Source organism: Peromyscus californicus, unplaced genomic scaffold, assembly GCF_007827085.1.
Source record: "Peromyscus californicus insignis strain IS unplaced genomic scaffold, ASM782708v3 Scaffold_11__1_contigs__length_118956290, whole genome shotgun sequence".
In the NCBI taxonomy this organism is placed as follows: Eukaryota; Metazoa; Chordata; class Mammalia; order Rodentia; family Cricetidae; genus Peromyscus; species Peromyscus californicus.
The window spans coordinates 54,314,346-54,328,171 of NW_026294402.1; the positions used below are offsets into that span (position 1 = coordinate 54,314,346).

Here is a 13,826-nt window from a genome sequence, read left to right on the forward strand (position 1 = left end):
ATAAGATACTTTTTTGTTGTTGGTGATAAAACACTGTGACTAAGGCAACTTAAATAAGTGTCTTATTAGTTAGGGTTTCTATTGCTGTGAAGAGACCCCATGACCATGACAACTCTTACAAAGGAACACATTTAATTGAGGTGGCTGCTTATGGTTTCAGAGGTTCAGTCTGTTATCGTCATAGTGAAACATGGTGTGCAGGCAGACATGGTGCTAGAGAGGTTGCTGAGAGTTCTACATCTTTCACGCCACAGAAAGTGAACTGAGACACTGGGCTGCGTGGCTTGAGCATATATGAGACCTCAAAGCCCGCCTCCATAGTGACACACTTCCTCCAACAAGAGCACACCTATTCCAACAAGGCCACACCTCCTAATAGTGCCATTCCCTTTGGGGTCATTTTCTTTCAAACCTCCACAAGAATAAAGGCTTTGTTTGGGGCTTTTCTTTCCAGGGGAATAAGAGTACACCATCATCACATTGAGAAGCTTGACAGCAGGCATGGTGATGAAACAGCTGCTCAGAGCTTACATTTTTTTTTCTTGTTTTTTTTCCGAGATAGGGTTTCTCTGTATAGACCAGGCTGGCCTTGAACTCAGAGATCCATCTGCCTCTGTCTCCCAAGTACTGGGATTAAAGGTGTGAGCCATTACTGCTAGCTTCAGAGCTTATATCTTGATCTACAAACAGGAAGCAGAGAGGCACACTGGGAATGACTTGAGTTTTTTGAAATCTCAAAGTCCACCTCTGCTGACATACTTTTTCCAGCAAGACTACACTTCCAAATCCTCCCAAAACAGCTACCAGTTGGGGAACCAAATATGCAAATACATGAGACTTATCAGGGGCATTTTATTTAAACCACAACATTCTGCTTCTGACCCCCATAGTTTTGTGGCCATAACAATGTAAAATATATTTAGTACAATTTAAAAATATTGATAGTCTTTTAGTCTGTCTCAACACTGTTTCAAAGTCCAAAGTCTCTTCTGAGACTCAAAGCAATCTCTTAACTGTAATCCCCTGTAAAAGTAATTTACATACTTCCAACATACAATGGCACAGAATATGCATTACTGTTCCAAAATGGAGGAATTGGGAATAGTGGGGAGGTACTGGGTTCAAGCAAGATGGAAACCCAGTAAGGCAAACTCCTAATTCTGTAGTTCTGTTGCTAAAGTTCTCCTCACCACTACCCCCACGACCTCCTCCCCGACCCTCAGCCATGTTCCTACCAAATTCGCTCAGAGGAACCAATGAATTTATTGGGCATCCTGACAAAGTCTAGGTGAAGGGTTACTTTACAAGGGTGTGGACACTCCTCCCCAAACCTGCCACACCTCGAAAGCCTTTACCCAGCACAGATGGGGGGCTTCCTGTAGTTGTATAGATGGAGCCCCTACTCTGTCTTCCTTGAACTGTACGTACTCTTAACTCCTCCTCCAGGTCAATCAAGTTCAGTGTTGCCAGGTGGTAGGGAGCAGTTGGATATTCAGGATATTATGTGCCTTACTCCATGCCTCTGTGCCCTGTGTAAACCATTAACTAGCCCAACTGAGATAATCTGTTTACAAGGGTGCTAAACTCTTCAAGATGGCAGTTGCTTGACTTAGAGGACAAGTTTCCATGTCTGATGTCAGAGAGCTTAGATGACTCTGGTCTTCTGTCTTTGCTTCTTGGGTTGGTTCCACTCCCTTTGTGCATCTTCCTTTGACAGATATCCCTTGGCTCTAGTACCTCTAACATTTTGGAGTTTCTGACTCCATTCAAGTTTCACTGTCACAGCTTCACACAACAATCTCTCAGGGTCTCCCCTGCCACATGTCTGGCCTCAGAGACTTTCTTTAACCATGTAAGAAGATTCTACAACCCCTTTATTAGGATATCTTTCATGACTCTGAAGCCAGGGCCACATACATTACTGCCAATTCATCTGCCTACTTGTGATGGAGCCTAGCCCCTTTGAATCACATTTGCAACAGCTTTCCTTGTTCTGTTTTAGGAGCAGACAGTTCTTTAGACCCTCTCACAAATTGTAGATTTAGCTGGGTGGAGTCTTGCCTTGAGGGCACCACTCCCTTTATTCTGTTTTTTGGATCATGCCAAATCTTAATCTCCTTATCTTTTTCAGCACAAGCCTTCATTCCAATATTAAAATTTGGCCTGGAGAGATGGCTCAGAGGTTAAGAGCACTGACTGCTCTTCCAGAGGTCCTGAGTTCCATTCCCAGCAACCACATGGTGGCTCACAACCATCTGTAATGAGATCTGGTGCCCTCTTCTGGCCTGCAGGCATACATGCAGGTAGAACAAATAAATTAAAAAAAGACTGAAGGGATCTTTATTTAAAAAAAATTTTTTTTAGTATTATTTTTCTCTTCTTTTGTATTTCTTTTTGCCCACTTGCTCTTTTCAATTGTAGACCTGCATAAGAGTGATTACTAATAACCATGTGACAGAGTCAATATTAGACTGTTTTGAAATCTCTTCCACCAGTGAAATTAGTCCATTACTTTCCAATTTATCCTCAGGCAAATTCTTAGGACTTGAGTAGAAAGCATCCAGTCTTTTCCAAAATATCACAAGAATGGCCTCTAGCTCAGTTCCTGTTAAAGTCCTTAATTCCCGCTGAAGTCTCTTGAGCTGATCTTTCACAGTCTACAAAACTCTCAGCACTATTGTCTCCAGAGCTTCACTTAGGATTGCCTTTAAAGCTCTGCTTACAAGCATTCAACTGCTTTTCTGGTCCAAGGTTCCAAAGTCTTCTACATTCATCCAAAATACCATATGGTTCAATCTATTACAGTAGTAGCCCACTTTGTATTAGTTACTTCCTAATTGCTGTGATAAAACTCCATGATCCAGGCAGATTGTAGAAGAAAGGGTTTATTTGGGCTTACAGTTCCGGGGGGGGGGGGGGGGGGGAATTATCACCATTACAGCAGGGATCATGGTAATAGCCAAGTAGGCAGGCAGGCAGGCGTGGTGATGGAGCAGTAACTGAGAGCTCTCATCTTGATCCACAAACAGAAAGCAGAGAGGGTACTCTGGGAATGGCATGAGACTTTTGAAATGTCAGAGACTACTCCAGTGACATAATTCCTTCACCAAGACCAGCAACTGGGGACCAAGTATTCAAATGTTGAAGACATGTTGTAGGGGACATCTCATTCAAATCACCACAGTTGGCTACAAGTTGTCATATATACCCTTTATTATGCTGTGTTGCATCTATTTCTAGTTCCTTCAGGACCTTCATCATGAAAGAACATTGAATTTTATTAAAAGTCTTTTCTTCATTTATTGATATGATGATGTAATTTCTATATTACATTTACTGATTTAGTGAATGATCTCTGTATCTCTGGATCCAAGCCAACTTGGTCATGGTATATGATTTTTTGTTTTTGTTTTTTCCAGACAGGGTTTCTCTGTGTAGTTTTGTTGCCTGTCCTAGATTTTGCTTTGTAGATCAGGCTGACCTCGAAATCAGAGATTCTCCTGGTGTGTGTCACCACTGTCGGCTAGTTACAAAATTTTAACTAGCAATCCAAATTTCAATAAATCATTTTTAAAAATCATATACCATGCCAGGCGGTGGTGGCGCACACCTTTAATCCCAGCACTGGGGAGGCAGAGCCAGGCGGATCTCTGTGAGTTTGAGGCCAGCCTGGTCTACAGAACGAGATCCAGGACAGGCACCAAAACTACACAGAGAAATCTTGTCTTGAAAAATTTGTAACTAAATATTTTTGGACAGTATCACAATGTTGAGTTCTCTTTTGTTTGTATTAGTTATTTAGAGATCTTTTAGGATTCTCTTCAAGTGTTTAATCCAAGTAAGTTGAGCCAGGAAGATTGTGAGTTTGAGAGTAGCCTAGGTTACACAGGGAGACCCTGACTCATTTAAAGAACAACAGAAAGTACTTGTTTTCTTCTCACTAAAGAAATTGGAGTAGTGCTAGTGAGATGGCTCAATGGATAAATGCATTTGCTGCTAAGCTTGATTGAAGGAGAAAATTGACTTCTGCAATTTGTCCTTTGACTTTTACATGCACACCTTGGCACATGCCTACCCCAATTATACACATAAATAATTATTTTAGTGTTGGATGTTATGCCCTAGTCATGAGCCTCCCAGAGACCACCAGGAGTCCGAGTTCATATGCAAAAGCAAAGAGCCTTTATTGCAAGCCCGAGCTTGGGCTCTCTGCCTGTTCTGACACAGTGGTTGGATCAAGGAGAGCTCTGAGCTCAGTTGAGGCAGGGTTTTTAAGCAGTAAAGGATGAGGTAGGTAGGGGAATTCTGGTTTCAGATGGAGGTTAAATTCCTGATTGGGCAGGAGTGAGATAACAAGTTTTGTCAAACACTGATTGGTACTGGCGTGCAAGGAAATTGGCAATCTATATACAGATTATGTAAGCTATCCTTAATGTTCTGGAGCATTTAGTACTTGTTTGTCTCAATTCTAATTGGTCTCCTGCAGGGTACAGTTTGTGGCTTTACCTGGTGCTTGTAATGGTGAGGCCTAGTCCCAGTATTGTCAGTCTGCAGCCTGTCATGGCTTCACTAATGTTATATTAGGCCTCTTCATTGGAGATTTATTAGAGTATATCCCATGAGGTCACTCAGCTCAAATTGCAGAAATTTTAGGAATACAAGCTACCATTGATGTTAATGTGCAGTCATTTTTCTTCAAATGCCCCAAATATACATGATATAACAAAACTTTTGAAAGTCAAATCCAATGTCCATTTGCATTGAGTAACATTTATTTCATAAAGTCCATGTTAGAAGAATCCTGTCTTGGAAGAATAGCCAGTGCTCTTATTCATGAAGTGCCTACATGCTCATTTAAAATGCTACAGTGTCACCTGTTATTGTTGAAAACAGTTCTTGTAGGAAGTCAGATAAAAGCAGTATGTAGGCCGGGCGGTGGTGGTGGTGGTGGTGGTGGTGGTGGTGGTGGTGGTGGTGGTGGTGGTGGTGGTGGTGCACGCCTTTAATCTCAGCACTCGGGAGGCAGAGCTAGGCAGATCTCTGTGAATTTGAGGCCAGCCTGGTCTACAGAGCAAGATCTAGGACAGGCACCAAAACTACACAGAGAAACCCTGTCTCGAAAAACCAAAACAAACAAAAAAGCAGTATGTAAATGTTGGACATGAGACCAGGTGTGGTGATGTACTCCTTTAATCCCAGCACTCTGGGATGCAGAGGCAATCTAATCTCTGGGTTCAAGGTCTACAAAGTGAGTTTCAGGCTAGTCAGGGTAAGACAGGGAAACCTTGTTGTGGAGGGGCTACCCACCAACCCCACATTTTCCCAGAGTGCTCTTGAGTAGGAGTAGCAGGAAATATTAGTTAGAAGGAAGAGAGGGGGGAGATAAAGATAGAAAATACAGGATATCCTCAAGAGGGCCTGGAACCTATTCCGATGGGCCCTGACTGTCTTTGCCCTAGGGTATTTATAGGAACGCCAAAGGGTGGAGCAAAAGACCTCTCCCTAGCACAGCCAAGTACAGACACCTGAACTCAGGCCTGTGGTCCAGTCGTCCTTTATATGCAGACCTTCTGGGTAAAGCCACTAGGAACCTGAAAATGGTCTCCCACACCTTGTCTCAAAAACAACATAAGACAAAGTCAGGAGAAGGGAGGAAACTAACTAGTTCAGTAAAATGTTTAACTTAAGCAATAAAAATCTTTGTTAAATTGACGTGTTTATTAATGTGTATGTGAACTGTGTATTCTTTTTTAACATTTAAAGTGATTTTTAGATTTATTTCTTTTATTTTTATGCATATGAGTGTTTAGTCTGTATGTATGTATGTGTGTCATGTACATGCCTGGTGCCTGCAGAGGCCAGAAGAGGGCCTTGGATTTTCTGGAATCGAAGTTATAGATGATTTTGAACCATCATGTAAGTCCTGGGAACTGAACCTGGGTTCTTTGTAGGAACAACAAATGCTTTTAACTGCTGAGCCATCTCTTTTGCCCTTTAACATGTTTTTTGAGGCATGAATACTCTTGATGAAATGATGGAACTTTTTTACCTTTTAGTGGGCATGTCAGATTTAATAAACAAAAGCCTAAAATAAAAATAATCATGTAAGTTTAGGTTGTATATCAAGTTCTCTGATTGAAAAGTAAGTAAATAAGGAAATGGGGAGATACAAATAAGGAAATGCAGAATAAAGGGTTATTTTAACTTTTAAAATTGTTTTATTCTTTCAACAGGGCTATTTTAGATTAGTAACATTTGAGCAGAATCCTCAGTGTGTATGGAAATTAAAGAACATCTCTAGGTGGTGTCCTTGCCTTTCACCTTGTCTGAGACAGTGTTCTTTTTTTGTTGTTCACTGTTAAGTACAATGTGCTAGCTGGTTTACCCATGAGCTTTTGTGGGTTCTCCTGTCTCCACCTCTCATCTCACCAGTGATAGGAGTGCTGGGATTACAAATGTGTGTTGCTGTGTCTGGCTTTATGTGGGTTCTGGGGATCTGAAGTCAGGTTCCTTACACTTGCATAGTAAGAGCTTTACCTACTGTGCCATTTCCCCAGCTCCAATATTAGGTCTTGAACATCATTTTCCCATAGTTGCACATCTGAAATAAGTTCAAAATGTTTAATAGTTCATTCCTCTAATATTTACAGTTGTAGGCAAATCATTTGTGTTTTCTCAAATGGGTCTTGCCTCAATAGTGCAGTGTACCTTTTCTCTGTATACTGGTAAGGCTAGGATTACAGGCCTGTGCGGCCACACCCCACCAGATTTTTATTTTTTTAAAGATGTATACATGTGCCTAGTTTATTTCTTCTGTTTATCTTTATACTGAATGACAGTGTATGATTCTGCTTATTAACATTTGTCAATAAATTTCTATGATAGGGGATGGAGAAATGGCTCAGCAGTTAATAGCATTTACTGTTTTTGCAGAGGACCAAGTTCAGTTTCTAGCAGACACATGGCAGCTCACAACTGTCTGTAATCCAGTTCCAGAGATCTGATATGATCATCTAACCTCCAGAGACACTAGTCAGACATGTGGTGTACATACATACATGCAGGCAAACATGAAAAAAAAATTTTTTTAAATACATTCTTTGTCAGGTCATGGTGGTAGCCCACACCTTTAATCCCAGGACTTCGGAGGCAGAGGTAGGCAGATCTCTGTGAGTTCAAGGCAGCCTGGTCTACAGAGTGAGTTCCAGGATAGCCAGGACTACACAGAGAAACAGTCTTGAAAACTGAAACAAAACAAAACAAAAAAAATAGACCCCTGTAATAAAACAAGAAAGATATAGAAAGTTTAAAGAGAAAGATATAAAAGAGAAGAGAAAAATGTTTTTTTTCTTTTTCTTGATAGCAAATGCAGTATAATAAATTTCTTAACAATTAAATTTAGGAGCACAGACCTACTGCTGCATTAAAATCTTTTAAATGGAATTATAATTTAAAGGAAATTGTATTCCTTATTTTGCATATTTTTTTTCTTTTGGCCCCCACTTCACCTATAATTCATTTTTTTTTGAGACAAGGTTTCTCTGTGTAACAGTCCTGAATGTCCTGTAACTTGCTTTGTAGACCAGGTTGGCCTTGAACTCAGAGATCTACCTACCTCTGCCTCCTGGATTAAAGGCATGTGCATCACGCCTGACTAAGAAAAAATTTTTTTTAGTTTATTTATTTTTATTTTATGTACATTGATGTTTTGCCTGCATGTAGATCTGTGTGAAGAGTCAAAACTCCTGGAACTAGAGTTACAGTTGTAATGAGCTGTGGATGCCAATGCCATGTGGATGCTGGGACTCGAACCCTCGTCCTCTGGAAGAGCAGCCAGAGCAGCCAGTGGTCTTAATTGCTGAGCCGCCTCTCCAGCCCCTAATTTTTTTTTTTTTAAGATTATTTATTTATTATGTATACAGTGTTCTGCCTGCATATATGCCTGCAGGCCAGAAGAGGGCACCAGATCTCATAGATGGTTGTGAGCCGCCATGTGGTTGCTGGGAATTGAACTCAGGACCTCTGGAAGAGCAGTCAGTACTCTTAACCTCTGAGCCATCTCTCCAGCCTGACCCTAATTCTTTTCTTCTGAGTTTAGTTAGAGTATCATTATAAGCTGAATTCTGAAACCATTCATGATTGACCACAGCAACTGTCACTACATTCTGTGTGTGTGTGTGTGTGTGTGTGTGTGTGTGTGTGTGTGTGTGTGTGTGTGTGTGTATGCATACAGGTGGCCCTGGATAGCCTTGAACTTACTGTGATATGAGAATGACTTTGATCCCTGATTCTTGTGCTTCTAATCCCAAAGTTTTAGAAGAGTATTGCTTCATTGCATATGGATAATTAGTTAAATTTTCTTCTGTTTATATGCATATAAATCATTTTTTAACATTGATCTGTCAATTATTATAGTAAATCAATTAAGTTAATAGCTCTAGTAAATCAATTAAGTTAATAGTTTTAGCTTCCAGCTTCAAACTCTTCTTTCTTCATACTGCAAACAAGCTCATAAAGTTCTAAGAACCTGACAGTCAAGTTTATCACAGATGTGATGTCACTTCTTGGTTCCAGTTTTCTATACCAATCCCATTATTTACTTTAATTATCTAAATTATCAGAATAAATTTTTATCTTTGCTTAAGCTTAGAATATATTTTGCATTGTACAGTTTTATAAATTCTGTTGCTTTAAAATGAAATCTATCATGTCATAAAAAGCATATTCTCATTATGTTTTAGGGAATAGCATTTTACGGTCTATAAGAAAAATACCTTTCAATTATGGTAGCATTTTTCAAAACCAAATTATGTGTCTCAAAATTTATTTTTTGGCAAAGTGAAAATTAGTTTAATACATTTGCTTTAACTTGTTTTAGGACTTCTTTGAGACCTATTATTTTATATTTTTCCTAGGATAATAGTGACATTAATAAGCTATTTGAAATAGTTTAATTACCCTCAAATGCTGCCTTGAATTTTTATTTCACTTAAAGTGCATTAATTAGTTTTCTGGTTTCTGGAACAAAATACTTGACAGAAGCAACTTAAGGGAAGACTGACTTTATTTCAGTTTCATGGTGAGGGAGGCATGGTGGCTAAGACTGTCCATAGTGGTGAGAGTTTGCAGCATAACATGTTAGTATCAGGATGCAGAGTTTTATCAGAAGAGAAGGCAGTCTATAAGCCTCAAGTCTTGCCCACCAGCAGCCCACCACTTAAAGATTCCACAGTCTCTCAAACAGTGCTACCACCATCTGTGAGCCAAATGAGTGAACCACATGAGCCCTGTGTGGAGATTTCCTATTCAAATTGGTCATTCTGCCCCTAACCTCCTTAGGCTTGTAGCTAGCTATCTCATAACGCAAAATGCATTTTAATTCATTCTCAGTCAAGTTTTCAGGATACAGAATACACCCAGATTATTTGCCCAGCAAGAACATGAATGGTCTCCAGTTCTCTGCCGTCCTTATTCCTCTCTGAAACCTTTGAGCACAGTCTATACCGTTTGCATTAAGAAATTTAAATGGGCACCATAAGATCAGGTGCATATGGAAATTACAGACTTTAGAAGTGAAAAATACAATGTAATTAAAAAGAAAAAACCACAGCATAGTGCTCACAAAAGGAAGATAATGTCAATAAGATGTCATTTCTTTTTTCTTTTAAAAAATTTTGTTTTTGTGACAGGGTCTCAGTATTAGATCAGGCTGACTTTGAACTTGTAGTGATTTTCCTACCCCTGCTCTTCAAGTGCTGGGATTACAGGTTGTACTACTTTGCCCAGCTATGTTGTCAGTTGTTTACAATATTGATATGTAAACTAAGTAAAAATGCAAGTTGTCATAAATTCTTCATCTGCATGCCTTGGCACATGCACACAAAATACATACAGAAAAATATAATTAAAACATGAGCCACTGGTTGTTAGGAAATATATTCTGCATATCCAACTGAAAAATGATTGATATCCATAATAATATGTAAAAAACTCGTTCAGATTGATAAGGACAAGACAACTCATAAAAGAGAAATAAATAAACCAGCAGCTGAAATGGCAAATGAAAGGATTAGAGTAACTCAGACTTACTAATAATCAGAGAGATGCAAAATAAAATGAACCACTCTTTTAAAATCTATTTTGGAGCTGGAGAGATGGTTCAGTGGTTAAGAACAGACTGTTCTTTCAGAGAACCCAGGTTCGAGTCCAAGCACCCACATGGCAGCTCACAACTGTTTGTAGCTCCAGTTCCAGGGGATCCAACACCCATGGCAAAACATTAATACACATAAAATATTTAAAAACACAACCATCTGTAATGAGATCTGGTGCCCTTTTCTGGCCTGCCAGGACACATGCAGGCAGAACACTGTATACATAATAATAAATAAATCTTAAAAAAAATAGTAGAATAGTAGCATTGAAGGACAACATGTAGGGGGTTAGTATATTGTCATGGTACCTGCTTGTATAATCTTGTCAATTTAGCAAGTTCAGGGCATGATCTTTGAGTTGCCCCTATTAAATCACTTCTGTTTCTTGACCACGAGTAAGGGAGCAGAGAGCCAGAATTCCTTGAAAATGTTTAAATAGTAGGTTTCTTATTGTTTCCTTGCTTAAGACTTTTAATTTCTGCTTTAGTGAGTTTCACAAAACATTTCTTCCTTTGATGGCATTCTTTCTTATTTCTGTGTTATCATTAAGAGATTTTGTGTATAAAATTAGCTTCGTGTGATTATTCTGTCCCCTTAATTCAGTCTTTAGTGAGATTCTTCAAAGATATAGCAGAAAAATAATTTGCTTTTTCTTTTTGGGTTATTGAATAACAAAACAGCAGTACATATATTATTGTTTTTAGAAAGTATATTGAATTTGATAGTAAAACTTAATCTTATATGGTTTCAGTGAGACTATTTGCAAAATGTCCCCCCCCCCCAGTTGAAAATAAGATCTTACATAACTCAGGCTGACCACAAACTTACTAGATAGCTAATGATGGCCTTGAACTCTTTTATTTTACTGTCTCTACCTCTCAAATGTTGGTATTGCAAGGACGTGCCACCATGCTTTCCTTAATACTTGCTCTTATACAGAGAATTGGGATTTTGTGTTCAGAAAGCTGCAGTCAATATGCTTGTTAAGGCTTTCATTTTTGGGCACAGAAAACAATATTCAATGTGACTGCTCAGTGTTTTTGTCTTTTATGTTCCAGTTCTTTTGCCAAGAAAATGATTTGCCCAGTCCTGAATGCATACTGTCCGTTCTGATGGGACAAGATCCAATATGAATGTAAGTGATGGAGGAAGACGACGCTTTGAGGATAATGAACATACATTACGGATATATCCTGGGACAATTTCAGAAGGGACAATTTACTGTCCAATTCCTGCCAGAAAAAACTCCACAGCTGCTGAGGTGATTGACTCTCTTATAAATAGACTTCATCTAGACAAAACAAAATGTTACGTTTTAGCAGAGGTAAAGGAATTTGGTGGGGAAGAATGGATACTCAATCCAACGGACTGTCCAGTTCAACGAATGATGTTGTGGCCCCGAATGGCTTTGGAAAATCGCTTGAGTGGAGAGGACTACCGCTTTCTTCTGAGAGAAAAAAACCTTGATGGATCAATTCATTATGGTAGCCTCCAATCATGGCTACGGGTAACCGAAGAACGCCGCAGGATGATGGAACGGGGTTTTCTTCCACAGCCTCAACAGAAAGACTTTGATGATTTATGTAGCTTACCTGATTTGAATGAGAAAACTCTCTTAGAAAACCTACGGAATCGCTTTAAGCATGAAAAAATTTATACTTATGTTGGCAGTATTCTAATAGCTATTAACCCATTCAAATTTCTTCCTATTTATAACCCCAAATATGTCAAAATGTATGATAACCACCAGTTGGGAAAACTTGAACCCCACATATATGCTGTGGCAGATGTAGCTTATCATGCTATGCTTCAGCGCAAAAAGAATCAGTGTATTGTGATTTCAGGAGAGAGTGGTTCTGGGAAGACACAAAGCACAAACTTTCTTATTCATCACCTTACTGCACTCAGTCAAAAAGGATTTGCTAGCGGAGTAGAACAAATTATTCTTGGAGCTGGACCAGTACTTGAGGTAAGGTATATATATAGAAACAATTTCTCTCTCTCTCTCTCTCTCTCTCTCTCTCTCTCTCTCTCTCTCTCTCTCTCCCCCCCCCCCTCCTTCTCTCTCCCCCTCCCCCTCCCTTCCTCCCTCCCCCCCCTCCCCTTTCCCTCTTTTTTTTTTTTTTTTTTTTTTTAAAAAGACAGAGTCTCTACATAGCCCTGGCTATCTGAGAACTCACCATGTAGATCAGGCTAGCCTTCAATTTACAGAGATCCACCTACTTCTGCCTCCTTAGTACTGGGATTAAAGGCCTGTGCCACCACACCCAGCTAGAAATAATTTTCTTAAATCTTCAAGAAAAACTTGATAGATGTGAGAGGATGAAATAAAACTATAAGAATAGACATCACTTTTAGTGACCAAGGGAACCTCTAAGACGGTAAAAAAACAAGACAGGTGTGCTCCTAATAATTTATTTTTGGAAATGGTTCTTATAGGGTTGTAACTCGGTGATAGAGGACTTGCTTGGTATGTGCACGCCATGGATTCTATCATTAGTATCATCAAAAGAAAAATCAACTAAAAACCATTTCTTTGAGAATAGTAGTCTATCTCTTTACAAAGGTAAAAGAAGCAGGGCAAAATTCTGTTTGTGTTGGGCTTTACAAAGGAAGAAGGTGAAAAGTAGAACTTAATGTAATGTGATACTTCTGGAAATAAGATTTCCTCAGGAGTTGTGATTAGTAGTTTTGTTACTACTATTTTGTTGTTTCATGACTTCTGAACTAATATTCTAAATACTGTGTTCTTTTTTTTGCATGGGATCATATAATTATCCATTGTTTTCTGTGATATAATTAAATTAATATGTGCCTACACATATTAATGCTCTTAGATTTTTCTTTGAGGTTTTATATGCTTGTTGAAACATTATTTTCACCCTCAGCCTGGTAAATATCAACTTGACTTTTCCCTTTTATTTTTTGCTATCATGCAGCCTCACATTCAAGCACAAGTCTGAGCTCTTTCCTGAGCATACATATGTTCTGACATTTGTAACCCTCTTGCATGCACACTGGCTTCTACGTGGACACAATCTTTAATAACTATTTTTTGATTTTTATATTATTTTATGTGTATGAGTGTTTTGTCTGCATGCATGTTTGTGTGTACATGTATGCAGTGCTGGGAGAGGCCAGAGAGGAGAAGAGGGTATTTGATCTTCTGGAGCTGGAGTTCCCCATTAGAGTTCTCTGAATTATACCCTAGTCCTTTAAAGAGCAGCCAGTGCTTTTAACTGCCTCTCCAGTCCTGACTTTCATATCTTTTCTAGCCTATTTTATACTTGTAATTATGAAGTCCTCCTTCCCTCCCCATTATTAGCACCTTAAGTATTTTTAGTGCTTAAAAAATTGCCTCTGATTGTTTTGGAGTAGCAAACATGGTGATAATGGGTATGGAGAGGCTGTTCTCAGTGAGTGATCAGTGAGTCAGTTTAGCTTTTTCCAGGGAAATGCTGGACAGGCTGAATTCTGAACAGTGCTTTGGAAGTACCTCATCTCTTGTTCTAGTGGTGTCTAGAATATATAAAAAATCATTTTTTTAAATGTAAAGTATTGTAGACACCACTAGAGAAATTGGTACTCTTAGTGTGGAGGTAGGGAAGAATGAATAGTAATAGATTAAATGCTACAATGCTTATTTAAAAACAAATAACAAACCCTAAAATT

The 13,826-nt window shown here is 39.0% G+C and overlaps 1 protein-coding gene across 6 annotated transcripts in view; it reads left to right on the forward strand.

Moving 5' to 3' along the window:
* The window catches only part of Myo9a (myosin IXA), a 232,981-nt gene that overhangs the window by 57,660 nt on the left and 161,495 nt on the right, over positions 1-13,826 (forward strand). For all 6 annotated transcript variants that reach the window (XM_052762736.1, XM_052762746.1, XM_052762755.1 and 3 more), the window contains exon 2: positions 11,213-12,123. In XM_052762736.1, coding sequence (XP_052618696.1) covers positions 11,248-12,123 — 876 coding nt within the window. In that variant the 5' untranslated portion in view covers positions 11,213-11,247. The remainder of the gene's footprint in view (positions 1-11,212; positions 12,124-13,826) is intronic.